The sequence below is a fragment of the Hemitrygon akajei genome, chromosome 3 (assembly GCF_048418815.1).
Source record: "Hemitrygon akajei chromosome 3, sHemAka1.3, whole genome shotgun sequence".
Classification (NCBI taxonomy): Eukaryota; Metazoa; Chordata; class Chondrichthyes; order Myliobatiformes; family Dasyatidae; genus Hemitrygon; species Hemitrygon akajei.
The window spans coordinates 173,243,887-173,260,758 of NC_133126.1; the positions used below are offsets into that span (position 1 = coordinate 173,243,887).

Sequence of the window (16,872 nt, forward strand, 5' to 3'; positions counted from 1 at the left end):
CAGGGAAATGCATATTGACATCGCCCGTAAATTCAACACATATTGTGTGGTATTTTGCTCTATCTGGTTGTTGGCAAATTGGTATATCAAAACCCAATTCGTTTGCAGATTCCAGTAAAATAAAAATGACAACTATCTTAAAATAATTTGTTTCCAATAGTAAAACATTGAGAAGTTTGATGAGGTCTCTCATAATAGTCCATAAATGACAATCATAGCCAAACATGTCTAAACTCAATTAAACTATACATGTAATTGAGTTAATTGCAGAGAATTTCCCAATAATTTGATCTACATTATCTAGATCGGCAATTTAACAAAACTCAACTCACTCTAATTCATTTGCAAATTACTGTTGCTTCCAGAATTTTGTTTCATGAGACTTTATTTTCAAATTCTTCTCTGCACCTTGTGACAACCTTGCCGTTTCTTTAGCACTTTTTAAACCTGTTTTTATGAGGCTCAGTTGCTAGCTCAACGCTCAACCCAGCATGGATGGAAAACGTGCGAGGAATCGGTTGGGTTTGAACTCAGGACCATTCACTTTCAAGTGCGGTGTGGATGCCACTACACCATCGGCGGCTTTTCAAATTCATTTGCTGATGAATTATTATTTGCCATTTATCTGTTCATTCACCAAACCTGTTGCATCTTGTTGGATTTTAGTGCAATCACATAAATTCTCAGATGTGGTCCACTCTAGTATCTTCTGTAGATTTTAACATTGTATCTCTAATGTTTTCTGAGCCTAAATCAAGGCAATGAAATTGATTTGAAATACAAAACAATAGTATTCAACCTCCGAGCACGTTAATGAGAGGTTGTCTAGTAAGCCAATAAATGTTTGGTGTATAGACCCTCTGCTCCAGGACTCAATGGTCTGTGAGGTCCAAAATGCCATGTACTATTGGAGAACCTTTATTCTCTGAAAATCCTTTCCTTTGTATATTTCACCACTGTAGATGCACAAAGGAAATCAAGTAAATTAAGTCCAGGTCATTGAGGTGATGGACGTATGAGCATCAGTTCATGAGAGTTAGGTTTCTGTAGAGTCTTTATGAAGTACTGGATTGAGAGGAGGTGTGGTGTTGTGTGTTGTGGCAAGAATTGGTAGGGCTATTTGCAGTATGGATCAGACTTGAGGTCATTAAGGAGAATGGAGTAGGAAATTGGTTGGAGATAAGATTGGATGATTGGAAGGGATTTGGACATAAGATTTAGGCCAAGAGATCAGCAGGAGAACTGGGAGTAAAGATCGATACAATGAAGATGTGGAGGAGATCAGATGACAGATGGATGGCTGGGTGGGTTCTGTGGAAATGGTAGCAATAGTATTGAGGAGAGAGTGTTACCAGGCATTCCCAGTCTATCTTGTGCAGTTGGTTCTGGCATAGCAATTAATTCCACTGTTTTACCAGTTCTCTTTCTAGACTAATTGAAACTCTTAATTACAAATGAAAAGAATAATTGAATTTTCCATATAACCTTTCTGTTCTGCAACGTGCTACCCTATTTACACCAAAGATTTCCTTTCTATCTGTAGTGCTCTATTAACATTCTACTCACCCTACAGATAGCTATTGCATCCTATTAAGCTAAATCAGCCTCTTCACTTTTGCCTTCTCTACCTACAATAGCTTACCCTACCCTGCTGACCATCATTCTTCAATCAATGCCTGTATTCCTCTCTGTTGTGCAACTAAGTTCCGAAACAAAGCTATCTAGCTTATTCCTCCCTCTTTGTTTGGTGGAGTTCTACTTCAGGGAATTTTTATTTGTTTGTTTATTTATTTATTTATTTATTGGAATACAGTAGGCTCTTCTGGCCTAGTTATATTTATAGTTACATTTTCTAATTGTTTAATTATTTATCATTTATGTACTCTTTTAGTCTCACGTAGATTCTTCGTGTCAATATTAAGGTGTAGATGAATACTTTCTTGCCTTTCTTTTGAGTTCTGCCTGGCCTTCCTTCAGATCAGCTCTGAAGTTTCTGTTTCAGATTCATTCCTACTTTCATTTCATTGCTGCCACCATTCCAGTTTCAAGCTGAATACTAAATCCTATCTCTGAGGGACATTGGAAAGGTGGGTGAAAAAAATTATAATCTATCACTGGATTAATTTAGCAAACTTGGAATTCCATATTATGATCATATTGCAATTGTGTTGCAGGTTGTCCATTATATCTAAATCTGGCCATAAGTGACATTTTCAAATTGCGGTATTTGTGTTTTTCTGAAAATCAGGTTTAAAGTGAAAGAAGGTTTAGAGATACAATTAAAAGCATTTTGGCAAAATACTGATAAACTCTAAAAGCATAAGGTATCTGGAAGATGCACTGATGTTACCACCAGAAATTTAGCTGTGAATTTAAAATATCCATCTGGTACAAATCAGCCTGAAATAAAGAAAATGTAATATAAGGAAGTACAAAGGTTAAATAAATCAGTAAGTAGGTTACAAAATATTTTACCTCACTTACAGGTATAGTTTGTCTTTCTTAGTAGCAAAATAGAATGAGCCGCAGATTAAGCATCCTACAAGGGGACCTTTATTTTCTGCTTTACTTCACATGTGCCTCTTATGAATCAACCTCTGATACCTTGAGGGCTGTCTTTGTAAAAGGCAAACAGTTCTTGTTTTCTGGCTCATTCCGTTCCTCCAATTGTGGAGAATGAAGTTCAATAGAAATACAGGTCTAATCTATGGTAGAGCATAAATATCATTCAGGAAATACCCTCTACATTAATGTTGTTAACATTCCTAATAGTTTAAAACCTTTAAAATTATGCTCTTGTTTAAGGTGAAAAATGAAGTTGAAATTGAAGACCTTCAACCAAACACTCAGTACCTGGTCCAAATACAGGCAGTGGCCAATTGGGGACAAAAACGCTTAAAAAGCAGCAAAGCCATGCTTTTCTTTACTACTCCTTCCACAGGTAAGAAAACTTGAACCCTTCCTGCTATTAAAACACTGAAATCATTTCTGCCTTTCTCTAATGTTGTTTATAAGGCTGAAATTTTTGTTCAGTGACAGCATGAACAATTTTTAAAAGTTTGTCCCCTATGACCAAAGACAAATCCCTATGATCTTCCTCCATCCTCTTGCCCAGGTAGTACAAGAGAGATCAGAAATGTAGTTGTTCAATGATAAATCCCAAAATACTTCAAAATATTGTACCATAGAATAACAAAATGCTGGGAAGTTTCACTCCATCAGTTCACATACTGCTTTTTACTGTTGTTAAAAAAAACTCAGAGAGCAACAAAATAACATTGAAAGTGAACTTGTGGTGGACAGCGGATTCTTCCAGAGATGTGTACAGTCTTTGGAAAGACATGTCCGCATACAGCAATGAAACAGTAAATGTATTCTCATTCCAGTAGCAATCTTGAAGATGTGGCCGAGACTAGATTCATGTTTCTATCTTAAGCTGATTGAGAGTCATAGAAACAAGTCGATTGGACCAACACGCCCTTGCTGACTATGTTGTCTATCTGAGATAGCCACATTTGGCTGTGTTTGACCCACGTCTCTCTAAACCCTTCCTATCCAAGTACATGTCCAAAAGTCATTTCTGTACTGTAATTGTTACGTTTACAACAATTGTTACATACTAAATTTTATACAAATCTCTCTTGTGAAAACCAAAGTTTGGGAGGGTTGGGCAATAGGACGAAAAATTTGTCTTGACTTGAGTTCTTTTATCTTAGATAGCCAAACAAATTATGCTACCCCTTCTACAGAAGTGTCCAATGAACTTCTACCTACTCATCAGATGCTGGATGTTGGAAGTCTAGAGGCAGCAGCCCCCTATTATCATGGCAACCAGCTGCAAGTAAAAGTGCATTGGAAAAAAGCTAAAGAAGGTAAGATGTCCAAGCAACTCTTGACTGTAACTAATTGTTCTAATGATATTTTGTTCTTTAGATTTCTCTATAAATGTAAATTGAAAGTACCACTACAGTTAGTGCTATAACTAGTACCACCACTTGTTAATCAGTTTTATGCTTTACAGCTGCAAACTGGGAGCCACTCTTTATGAACTTTTTTTTCAATAACATTCTGAGATAGGACTGTCATTAAGCAAGTACACAATCAGAATTACAGACAGAATCAATTGGATGTCTTCTGGAACATATCTCTGCTTCCTTATAGTTAAAAATTGGGATTGTCAATGTCAGGTTTGGGAGTTCCAAAGCAACGTCCACACCATGCACACATCTGGGCATAAATCTCATTAAAGTTCAAAGTACATTTATTATCAAAATATGTGTACTACAACCTTGAAATTCGTCTCCTTACAGGCAGCCGCAAAACAAAGAAACCCAATAGAATCCATTAAAAAAAGACCATCGTACACCCAATGAGCAGAAAAAAAAACAAAGCTTGTGACATACACAGTAAATGGTAGGGTACTGAGGAGTATGGAGGAACAAAGGGATCTGGGAGTTCAGATATATAATTCCCTGAAAGTGGCGTCACAGGTAGACAGGGTTGTAAAGAAGGCTTTTGGCATCCTGGCATTCATAAATCAAAGTATTGAGTATAGGAGTTGGGATGTTATGGTGAGGTTGTATAAGACATTGGTGAGGCCAAATTTGGAGTATCGTGTGCAGTTCTGGTCACCTAACTATAGGAAGGATGTCAGTAAGATTGAATGAATGCAGAGAAGATTTACTAGGATGTTGCCGGGTCTTCAGGAGTTGAGTTACAGGGAAAGATTGAACAGGTTAGGACTTTATTCCTTGGAGCGTAGAAGAAAGAGGGAAGATTTTATAGAGGTTTACAAAATTATGAGGTGTATTGACAGAGTAAATGCAAGTAGGCTCTTTCCACAGACTAGGAGAGAAAAATATTAGAGGACATGGCTTTAAGGTGAAAGGGGAAAGGTTTGGAGGGACATTAGGGGAAACTTCTTCACTCAGAGAGTGGTAGGAGGGTGGAACGAGCTGCCATCTGACGTGGCAAATGTGGGCTCACTCTTAAGATTTACGAATAAATTGGATAGAGACATGGATGGGAGAGGTCTGGAGGGTTATGGACTGGGTGCAGGTCAATGGGACTAGCGGAATAAAGTTTCGGCACAGACCAGAAGGGCTGAATGGCCTGTTTTCTGTGTTGTAGTGTGCTATGGTTCTATGGTTCTAATAAAAGTAAGCAAATAACATTCAGAACTGAAGATCATGGAAGTGATTTCACAGCCACAAAGCCAGTCATAGCCGACCCAGGAGCCTGTTAGTTGCAGGCCACAGCCTCAGTTCAAGTAAACTTTGCTGAGCAGTGAGCTGAACACCAGCCCATCCCTTGCCTCCGGCCCCAACATCCTGACCTTTTCAATCTGGCCTGGTGCTTAAACCAGCCAAACAGCAGGTTCTTTTTCACTCTCAGAGCCATGACCCGCTGTCCTGATTCGGCCTGTACCCAACTTTTCCAATCTGGCCTGATCCTTAATCGGTTAAACCTTGGCTTACTCCTTGCACTTGGGCCTAGGCCCACCACCTCGAACCTGCCTTGCCTCAGTTCTGCCACTTCAAATTGGTTCCAAGTCCACTCCAGGAATAGCTAAACATTGTCTCATTCCCCGTTCTCGGGCCTGGGCTCCACCACCCTGATTCAGTCATGCATGCCACGCCGCAGCCATACTGCACCTTTGAGACTTCAGTTCGCACCGCAAAAATGCCATGTTGTTCAGGCAGTTCAAAAGCTCAATTCCGAAAGGGAAGTTACGTGCTATTGACTAAGTGATCGTTCTCAAGAAAAAGTGTGATTAGTAATTAGTAATTTTGCTTGCTGCCAGCAAGTCATCACTGTGCTTCATCGGCACCATCTTAAACTATAAATTCTTAATGAGGGCAAATACAAACAGGTACAAAGTGTATACCCCATACCCCCTCGGAGGCACTCATGACAGGTGTCAATGGAATCAGTCATTCTGTCAAGATAATTTGATGTCAACTTTCCTATTTTTGGATCCAAGCTCCAACTGACTTGCTCTTAACTTTGTAAGAGTGAACATATGTTGAGTCGCCCAAAAGATTAGTGGCGTTTAAAGATATTCTCCAATGGGTTTGGTTAGCTTCTAGTTGACTTCTTTGGCCAGTTAAAGGGATTCCAGAAAGTCAAGTTAACTCAAGTTGCAGACATCTACACAAGTGGCTGTAGTGGGTGCTGAAGGACTTTTACTGACTTTGTGCATTCAGATAGACCCAGTTGTTGCCTGACATGGGTACTTTGTCAACGTTCACTTGAGATTATAGCACAACTGGGAAAATAAGTACAGATGGTATAGTAGGATGAGCTGCTAGAATAGGAATGAAGATGAGTGGGTAAGAACTCGTATCTACTCAAGGGGTTCTCCTGTTTGAAACTTAGCCATTTGCTTACCTGAACCTCACCAAAAAATGTCAACACTTCAATAAGAACAGTCTCAATTATAGTACATCTGCTACTGCTGCAAGCTCATAGCATGGTAAGCACCACATTGCCAACAGCTGTTATGACAACTTGTAGGTATCTAACCCTTCAAGGTGGAAACTGGATTTATTAACATCACATACAAGAGAAAATCTGCAGATGATTGAAAACCAAGCAACACACACAAAATGCTGGAGGATCTCAGCAGGCCAGACAGCATCTATGAAAAAGAGTACAGTCGACATTTTGGACCAAGACCCTTCAGCAGGACTGGAGAAAAAAAGCTGAGGAGTAGACTTAAAAGGTGGAGAGAGGGGAGAAAGAAATACAAGGTAATAGGTGAAACCTGAAGAGAAAGGGATGAAGTAAAGAGCTGGAAAGTTGATTGATGAAAGAGATACAGGGCTGGAGAGGAGGGAGAGCGAGAGGAGAGGACAGAAGGCCATGGAATAAAGGAAAGGAGGGAAGGGCACCAGAGGGTGGCGATGTACAAGCAAGGTGATAAGGTGAGAGAGGGAAAAGGGATGGGGAATGGTGAATTGGGGGACATTAACAGAGTTCCAGAAATCCAAGTTCATGCCATCAGGTTGGAGGCAAGCCAAACGGAATATAAGGTGTTGTTCCTCCAACCTAAGTGTGGCCTCGTCATGACAGTGGAGAAGGCCATGGATAAACATATTGGGAATGGGAAGTGGATTTAAAATGGTTGGCCACTGGAATATTCTGCTTTTTCTGGCAGACGGAGCATACGTGCTCGACAAAGTGGTCTCCCAATCTACATCGGGCCTCACCGATATACAGGAGGCCACACCGGGAGCACCAGACATCATAAATGACCCCAAGAGACTCACAGGTAAAGTGTCGCCTCACCTAGAAGGACTGTTTGGGTCCCTGAATGGTAGTGAGGGAGGAGATGTAGCATTTGTCCCATTTGCAAGGATAATTACCAGGAGGAAGATCAGGGGGAGGGACAAATGGACAAGGGAATCGCATTGAGAGTGATCCCCATGGAAAGCAGAAAGTGGGGAGAGGGAAGAGAAAGATGTGCTTGGTGGTGGGACATCATATCATTGAAGTTCAGTATTCAGAGAGAATGAATTACATTTTTATTACATTTTGTGAAGACCTGGAAAGCAGATAGAGATAAATTTGTAATTTATCCTACTGCCTACCTGTATACTGAATTGGTTCATATTCTGTTTTGTACTGAAGTTAGAAATATTTCCAGTCCTTCAATATCCAGCAGATGTGTGGCAGTAAATCAATATTCTAGCCCAGCACTTCGGCAACAAACAAGGTGCTTCCTCACATGGGAATCCATCATGCCAATACTACTTTATTCACTAAGGCAAAGTAGAAGATTTGAGTGTTGCCTCTTACAGAACCAGGTGCACCTAGCTGCAGCTTCTTTAGAACACATTAAGGAAGTGGAGATGCATCTCAATGACCTTCAGCTCATATAGGAAACTGAGGGGGGTGGTAGGTAGGGGTGACAGGGAGGTAGTCATCCCTAGGTTGCAAGAGGCAAGTATCTGGGTGACTGTCAGGAGAGGGAAAGGAAATGGCCAGCCAGTGCAAAGTACACCTGTGGCCATTCCCCTCAATAATAAGTATACCACTTTGGATACTGTTACGAGGGAGAACCTGCCGGGTGGGATGCCACAGTGACTGGGTCTGCCTGTGGCTGAGAAGGGAAGGGGGGAAAAGAGGGCTACAGTAGTGGAAGGGGATTCCATAGTTAAAGGAGTAGACACAAGATTCTGTGAACATGAAATACCCAGATGATATATTGCCTCCCAGGTGGCAGGGCCAGGCATATCTGAGATCAGGTCCACAGCATTCTAAAGGGAGAGGGTGAGCAGTCAGAAATTTTGGTACATATTGGCACAAATGACATAAGTAGGAAAAGACAGGAAGTCCTGAAGAGACAATTTAGGGAGTTAGATAGCAAGCTGAAAAGCAGGATCTCCAGGATAGTAATCTGAGCATTACTGTCTATGCTATGTGTTGTTGAGGGCAAAAGTAAAATGATTTGGCAGATGAATGGGTGGCAGAAGAACTGGTACAGAGGGCAGGGCTTCAGATTTCTGGATCATTGGGATCTGTTCTGGGGAATGTATGACCTGTACAAATGGGATGGGTTACACCTGAACCTGAGGAGGACCAATATCCTTGCGGGCAGGTTTGCTAGAGCTGTTGGGGAGGAATTGGCAGGGGGATGAGAATCAGAGTCATAGGGCTAAGGATGGGGCAGTTGATATACAAGCAGATGCAATGTATAGTGAGACTGACAGGAAGGACAGGCAGATGATAGGGCAAAATTGCAGTCAGTGGAATGAGTTGCAGTGTAACATGGAGAAAATATTTAAAAGAGTAACAAATACAGGTCTGAAGGTGATATATCTGAATGCATGCAGTATATAGAATAAGGTAGATGATCTTGTAGTGCAGTTAGAGATTGGCAGGAATAACATTGTGGCCATCACTGAGCCATGGCTGAGAAGAGATCATAGCTGGGAGCTTAACATCCTGGGACACACATTGTATTGCAAGGACAGGCAAGTAGGTAGAGGGGGTAGGGTGGCTCTGTTGGTAAAAAAATGAAATCGAAACCTTAGAAAGAGGTTACGTGGGATCAAAAGATGTAGAATCCTTGTGTGTAGGGTTAGAAACTGCAAGGGTAAAAAGACCCTGATGAGAGTTATATACAGGCCTCCAAACAGTAGCCAGAATATGGGCTACAAATTACAATGAGAGATAGAAAACGCATATCAATGGGGCAATGTTACGATAGTGATGGGGAATTTCAATATGCAGGTAGTTTGGAAAAATCAAGATGGTGCTGGATTCCAAGAGAGAGAATTTGTAGAATGCCTACAAGATGGCGTTTTAGAGCAGACTGTAGTTCAGCTCAGTGGGGGAAAGGCTACTCTGAATTGGGTTTTGTTTAATAAACCAGATTTGATTAGGGAGCTTAAGGAAAAGAAACCCTTTTAAAAACCAAAAGAGGCAACTAAAAATGTCATAAGGAGGGAAAAGATGAAATATTAAGGTAAGCTAGCCAATAATATAAAAGAGGATACCAAAAAGTTTTTCAGATATATAAAGAGTAAAAAAGAGACAAGAGAAGATATTAGACTACTGGAAAAAGATGCTGGAGAGGTAGTAATGGGGATAAGGAAATGGTGGATGAATTAAATAAGTATTTTCCATCTGTCTTCTCTGTGGAAGACACTAGCAGTATGCTGGAGATTCAAGGGTGTCAGCATGTAGAAGTGAGTGTAATTACTATTACTAGGGAGAAGTCCTTGGAAAGCTGAAAGGACTGAAGGTGGAAAAGTCACCTGGAGCAGATGGATTGTATCATGGATTACACCCCAGGGTTTTGAAAGGGATGTCTGGGGAGATTGTGATGGTATTGGTAATGACCTTTCAAGAATTATTAGACTCTGGCATGGTTCCTGGGGACTGGAAAATTGAAAGCGTCACTCCATTCTTCAAGATGGGAGGGAGGCAGAAGTGAGGAAATTATAGGCCAGTTAACCTGATGAAGGTTCTCGGCTTGTAAAGTCAACTGTTTACCCTTTTACATGTACCAAGACTGTTGTATTTGGCCTACTTTCAGCACACCTCATCATTATAAGGTGACAGTCATTCTCATGAGCTATAGAGTGATCTGCATGGGAATGGCACCAATGCAGGGAAGGCCACAACGGAGGGTTCTAGGGGTGGGTTTTTAAATATAAATTTACATAAGTGTAACTATATCTCTTTAAACTTTAATCAGAAATGAAACACAGGATATGGTTGAGAAAGAGGGACGTTTATTGTTAGCTACAAAGACATTTGGTTACACATATGTGTTTTTCTACACTGTCAAAATAATTAACTATTCTACAATGGAGAACATAATTTTAGCTTTGTGACTTGGGCTATCACTTAAAAGTCAAGTTCAATATCCAAAGGAACTCCAAACTAAATTAAATCTTACCACTTTTTCTTCTGTACCTGGGCTGTAGCAGTTACTTTTAAACAATTGAGAACTGCTCAGACTAAGCATGGGGGGGGTTGACACTATAACATTCCTCAGATAATGAAGTTCTAAGTTGAAGAAAGTATATTCAATCCTTTATTAAGAAACCAGCAAAGACGAACAACCTTGTAAAGATAAAAAATCTAATGAAACTAAAACTAATGATATAATGAAATAAGCAATCTAACTGTATTCAAACATTCTTAAGTATTAAGGGATCTTAGCCCCATCAATCAGAATTGACCATGCATATGGCATCCTAGCTGTTTAGATACGCAAACATTTTTTGTGTGTTGCCCTAGCATGAACTCACACTTCAAAATGAATGAGTTATGCACTTCTTAAACTTAATTTTTGTATTACTTTAATGTTAGTATTTAGCATGGCCTCCTAACATTAAAAGATTGACCAGGCTGGAAGTGAACCACTGCACTTCAGCAACATTTTTCTTGGTGCAGTGAATGTAATTTATGCAGTCTATCTTGTCATTCATGTATCCACCTGAGATCAGGATAATTCTATTAAAAAGGCAGATTGAAGTAGGGTGTGGTGTGGTGTGGTGTGGTGTGGTGTGGTGTGGTGTGGTGTGGTGTGGTGTGGTGTGGTGTGGTGTGGTGTGGTGTGGTGTGGTGTGGTGTGGTGTGGTGTGGTGTGGTGTGGTGTGTGTGTGTGTGTGTGTGTGTGTGTGTGTGTGTGTGTGTGTGTGTGTGTGTGTGTGTGTGTGTGTGTGTGTGTGTGTGTGTGTGTGTGTGTGTGTGTGTGTGTGTGTGTGTGTGTGTGTGTGTGTGTGTGTGTGTGTGTGTGTGTGTGTGTGTGTGTGTGTAATAAACCCATAATCTTCCCTTGCTCCCCAGAGAGTCTCAAGAACCACAATACCTATCTGTTAACATGGGTTCCAGAATCCTGTGCCACGAACAACTCACAAATACAACATTATGCAAGAGTCAAGGTGAGTAAAATACATCTGACTGGTTTCTATATATTGTAGAAGTAAGAGAATAAACTAGTTTTTTCCCCATTTTTTTTCTATTGCTTTGTATGAAAGAATCTTCCTCTTCATTGCTTCCCCTTGAGTTTAAATAAGACAATTTTGCACCATTTTTCACTGGACATTTAACTTATTATAAAATAACTTCTGAAAACATAAATATTTTAAAAGATGTTAGAAGTCTTGAGGTTGTTGATCACCCAGACAACATACTTTTAAGTTGAACACCCAGATTACATCACTTAAGGGAAAATACAAAGCAAAAGTTTAAAATGGAAAAGGATATGAAGTAATTGGTTGGTTATCTAGAGTTAACTTGGTTCAACAAAATATTCTGTGTAAGTCCTACATTACATTTCAGAGCCTTGGTAAAAATCACCACTATGATATTGTAAAATGATCACCTACTTCAATTCATCCAATTGATCTTCTGCACTATCATGGCTAGCTGCAAAACCTGAAACTGTGATTAACTTGATTTCAGTTTGATATGACTTCAAAAGATTTTTGTTGTGTGAATTAAAAGCTGTTTTGTAAAATTTATTTGGTAAACTTAAAGCAACACGAAAATATCTATTTATTTAGTTGGCTTATTATCCAATTACCGGTAATTGTTTCTTTTGTCTTCTTGAAGGGAATGTTGTAATTCATTCTTAATTAAGTCCCATATAAATATGTGGTTGGACTTCAACCAATTGTCATTCATTTTTCTCATGTGATAGGCACATTTGCAATTCACTTCCTACCACTTAGTGTTTTAATTGTGTATTAAATTGTAATATTTCTCCTTAAAACAAGTAATAAATTTCAACCTGTACAATAGGTGGGATTGAAACAAAATCCTTTGAATTATAACTTATAACAAAACTGAACGAGGAACTCTTCATTAAATGTTGTGGTTAGAGCTTTCTATTATGAATTGTTCTGTTCCTGGACAAATTTTGACAAAATATCCTTAGTTTATGATGGTAAGTTAGTCAATTGTCAAGGGCATTGCTTCTATTTTCACGGTTTACTGTGAAATTGCAGCAAGTAACATTGGTCATATTACAACATGTTTGAAGTTGGCATCTGTTTATAATAAAATACAGATGGATCACTTGTTCACTGAAACTTATCATACAACACTGTTTAAAGAACTCAGTCTATGCATCCATCATCCTTATGCTGACAGAGGATTTAGCTAACTAGTAAAGTAAGTTATTTAGTCACATAGAAAAAACTGGTCTTTTGATCACAAAAAGCATTCTTTCTATTACATTTTAAGTGTGTGTACGTGTGCACAGGCAGTTTGGCAGAATGTGTTTGAAGGTGTTGAGGTAGGATGCAGGCTTGCTGTTGATCTGGTGCAGGTATCAGTTTGAAGTTAGGTTCTTATCTATAGCCAAGTATTCAAGTGGTACAAATCAACCTAAAATGGGAGAAAATGGAAAAGAAGAAAGTGCCAAAATTAAGTAAATCTTAAAGCAGATTACAGAATATCCTGTCTATGATATTCACAGGAGATTCTGCAAATGCTAGAAATCATAAGCAACACACACACAAAATGATGAAGACTTAGTTTGTCTTCCTTACCAAAAAAACAACAAATAATTTTAATAAACTCTTCTTTTTAGAATATTAAGAAAACATTACATCTTCAAATGTTCCAAAAACAAATTAACCATACACTTTGCAGTGTTAATATGAGGTTCAAGGCTCACTGCATTCTTATGCCCAGAATTGAACTTAGGTGGCTCCAGGCTTTTCTGTGCTCTGTAACCCAATTTCTACAAAACAGGCAATAATGAAAATCAAAGAGCACAATATTAACTTTGGTATATAATGCACATCAGATCAGGAAATATATTGTGGCTTCCAGCAATGTGCCATCTGTGTTTGGATGCTATTTCTAGATTTTCATTGACTAGAGGCTTAACTGCACCATCTGCAGGCCACACTCGTGTAGAAGCAGGTTCTGCGAAATTTAAAGACTATCATAAGGGAGTTCTGGAGTATCACTATGAACCTGAATCAGGTAGATCTCTTAAAGATAATTTACTGCCTCTCATCTCTCCACTGCAGCAATCCAACAGTCCCTGAGTTTACAATCATAGGATGTGCTTAGTGCAAAATGTCAACTGTTCCTTTGTTCTTTTGACATTACAGAATTTTGTATCATTTTAGGTATATGGCCTCCCCATCTATCCAGGATAACAATTTTCACAAAACTGAATATCACAGTCTTGTGTCAGTGTGCTTTCCCAATGACAGATGGCCAGAGCTGTCTATTTTTAGCAATTTAGAGGTTCTTTCAGTTAATTTCACCCCACATCTTAATTCCACTATTGAACAGGTATCCTATACGGTCTGATGTAATTCTTGCTGTTTTCATGAAATTGACCCATTTAATTATTTTTCTAAATATGTAAATTTTCTAAATCATAATTTTCAGCATAACTGAAAATGCTGATGTGTTTGAAATGATTGAGGCTACTCATCAACATATATGAAGCCAAGGCACAGATTGTTTCATTTGCTTTTGCTGTATGTTAAAGATTAGACACGGTTCAGCTTTATCAGCTGCTTCTCTTTGCGTCAGATGTTGAATTAAAATGGGAAAGCAAGAATATATATTCTTCATCCTGCTATGTATTTCTCTTCTTCCTTCAGGGCACACACTTCATTATCAGTGGTCTGTTATTTGCTTGTGAATATAAGGTGACAGTGCAACCCATCACTCTCCAGGGACAGGCTCCACAGTCTGTGATCTATGTGACAACACCTCACTGCAGCAGTTCCATTACAGCCAAAGTGTTAAAACGTCTATTTTGTACAAAGACTGGTATGTTTGAAAAGATCTTGCAATATGGTTGTCATGTGATTCTGGCTAAGCTTTTCTAACTAACTTGCATTCCATCCTGTGCCTTGTGCATACTACTTCAATCAGTTTTTGCGTCAGTCTACAGAAATTCAAGAGTGTTGGGGCAGAAGCGAGGGTAGGTGCTGTTATTAAAGAGAAGATGCTTGGGAAGGCAAAAGGTCTGAAGGTAGATAAATCACCTGGACCAGATAGGCTCAACCCCAGAGTTCTGAAAGAGGTAACTAAAGAGATTGTGTTGGCATTAGTAATGGTCTTTTTAAGAATTACTAGATTTTGGAATGATTCTGGAGGATTGGAAAATTGCAGGTGTCATGCCACTCTTTAAAGAGCGAGGGAAGAAAGGAAATTACAGGTGAGTTAGCCTATAACTTGGAGGACACAAAGATACTTGGAGGCACGTGATAAAATAGACCAAACTCAGCATGGTTTCCTTAAGGGGAAATCTTGCCTGACAGATCTGTTGGAATTCTTTGAGGAAATAACAGGCAAAATAGAAGAAGGAGAGTCAGTGAATGCTGTTTACTTAGATTTTCAGAAGTCCCTTGACAAGGTGCTGCACATGAGTCTGCTTGACAAGATAAGAACCCATGGTATTACTAGAAAGATACTAATATGCATAAAAGAGGTAAAGAGTGGGAATAAAGGCTGCCTTTTCTTGTTGGTTGCCAGTGACTATTGGTGTTTCGCAGGTGTCGGTGTTGGAACCACTTCTTTTCGCATTATATATTAGTGATTTGGATGATGGAATTGAAGGCTTTGTGGCCAAGTTTGCAGATGATAAGAAGATAAGTGGAGGGGCAGGTAGTGTTGAGGAAGCAGGGAAGCTACAGAAGGACATAAACAGATTGGGAGAATGGGCAAAGAAGTGGCAGATAGTATATGGTGTAGGGAAGTGTATGGTCATGCACTTCGTTAGAAGGAATAAAATTCAAAAATCAAAGGTGCAGAGGGACTTGGGAGTCCTTGTGCAGGATTCTCTAAAGGTTAACTTGTACGATGAATCGGTGGTAAGGAAGGCAAATGCAATGTTAGCATTAATTTTGAGAGGACTAGATTATAAGAGCAAGGACGTAATGCTAAGGCTTTGCAAGGCATTATTCAGACTGCACTTCAATTCAATTCAGTTCAAGTTTAATTATCATTCAACCATACATGAATACAACCAAACAAGACAACATTACTCCAGGGCCAAAGTGCAAAACACAATACCAACAGTCACACACAGTACAAAGCACATATCACATGTACAAGATAACAAGCACGTAAATGTATCAGTAAGATACAGTCATGCAATAAAAGGGTCCAAAACTCGAGTCATCAATGCTGCAGAAATCTGCAGTTGACCACAATAGAGCTTGTCTTCTGCCAAGTGAACACTGGAGAATAATATCAGCTCCAGTCTGGATGCTGCACCACACCACCCCCGGTGGAGTATTGTGAGCAGCTTTAGGCCCCATATCTAAGAAAAAGATGTGCTGGCATTGGAGAGTGTCCAAAGGAGGTTCAAGAAAACAATCCCTGGAATGAAAGGGTTAACATATGAGGAGCATTTGATGGCTCTGGGACTGTACTTGCTGGTTTAGAAGAATGAGGGAGGATTTCAATGAAAGTTGTCAAATATTGAAAGATCTGCATATGGAGAGGATGTTTCCTATAGTAGGTGAGTCTAGAACCAGAGGGCACTGCCTCAAAATAAAGGGGTGTCCATTTAGAACAGAGTCGAGGAGGAATTTCTTTAGCTTGAGGGTATGATACTGTGAAATTCATTGCCACAGATGGCTGTGGAGGACAAGTCATTAACTATATTTAAAGTGGAGGTTGATCAGTATTTGATTAGTAAGGATGCTGGAAGTTATGGAGAGAAAGCAGGAGAATGGGATTGAGGGAGCTAATAAAACAACCATGATGGATTGGCAAAGAGGACTCAATGGGCTGAATGGCCTAATTCTGCTACTATGTCTTATGGTTTGTGTTTTCTACCTGTAGCATCAGTATTAGCACATAACCATGTTACACGGAGGTAAATACAAATTTTATAAAAGATTCGAACGTTCAAATAAATTCTTTCTGGGCTCAGGTATTGATTATAAATTCTTCCGGGTACAGTATTGATTATAACTGATATTTCAATGACAAACTTTGCCATCTTCTTCAGGGATGATGCCTGGGCACTCGTCTTCTTCCATTTCTGGCAGTTTAGACACATCTAGGCATATTACTGCCCTCCGCAGGATGTATAATTAGTTACAGAGTTTCAAGAAACTCAAATTCTTGAGTACAGTATACACTAGTCGCTCGTAGAAACAGAATAATAAACTTTTCAATCAGATGGTGGTTCTCTTGGTAGCCAAACAAAGATTTAACAGAAAAACAAAATACATTTAAGTCAGACAGCCTCTTGAACAATATGCTTCTCTCAATTTTATATCGATTACAACTCAGCAAAACATGCTGAACTGTCTCTGGACTACCACAGTCACATAATCCAATAGGATGTCTTCCTATTATCTTTAAGTAATAGTCTAGCCCACAATGCCCCAACCTAAGTCTTGTTAATTTCACAATATC

The 16,872-nt window shown here is 39.4% G+C and overlaps 1 protein-coding gene across 2 annotated transcripts in view; it reads left to right on the forward strand.

The window, feature by feature from the left end:
* The window catches only part of anos1b (anosmin 1b), a 139,101-nt gene that overhangs the window by 105,092 nt on the left and 17,137 nt on the right, over positions 1–16,872 (forward strand). The window contains exons 8-11 of one of the 2 annotated variants that reach the window (XM_073041350.1): positions 2,806–2,941; positions 3,717–3,872; positions 11,308–11,402; positions 14,094–14,265. In XM_073041350.1, coding sequence (XP_072897451.1) covers positions 2,806–2,941; positions 3,717–3,872; positions 11,308–11,402; positions 14,094–14,265 — 559 coding nt within the window. The remainder of the gene's footprint in view (positions 1–2,805; positions 2,942–3,716; positions 3,873–11,307; positions 11,403–14,093; positions 14,266–16,872) is intronic. The other variant, XM_073041351.1, reaches the window with a different exon arrangement.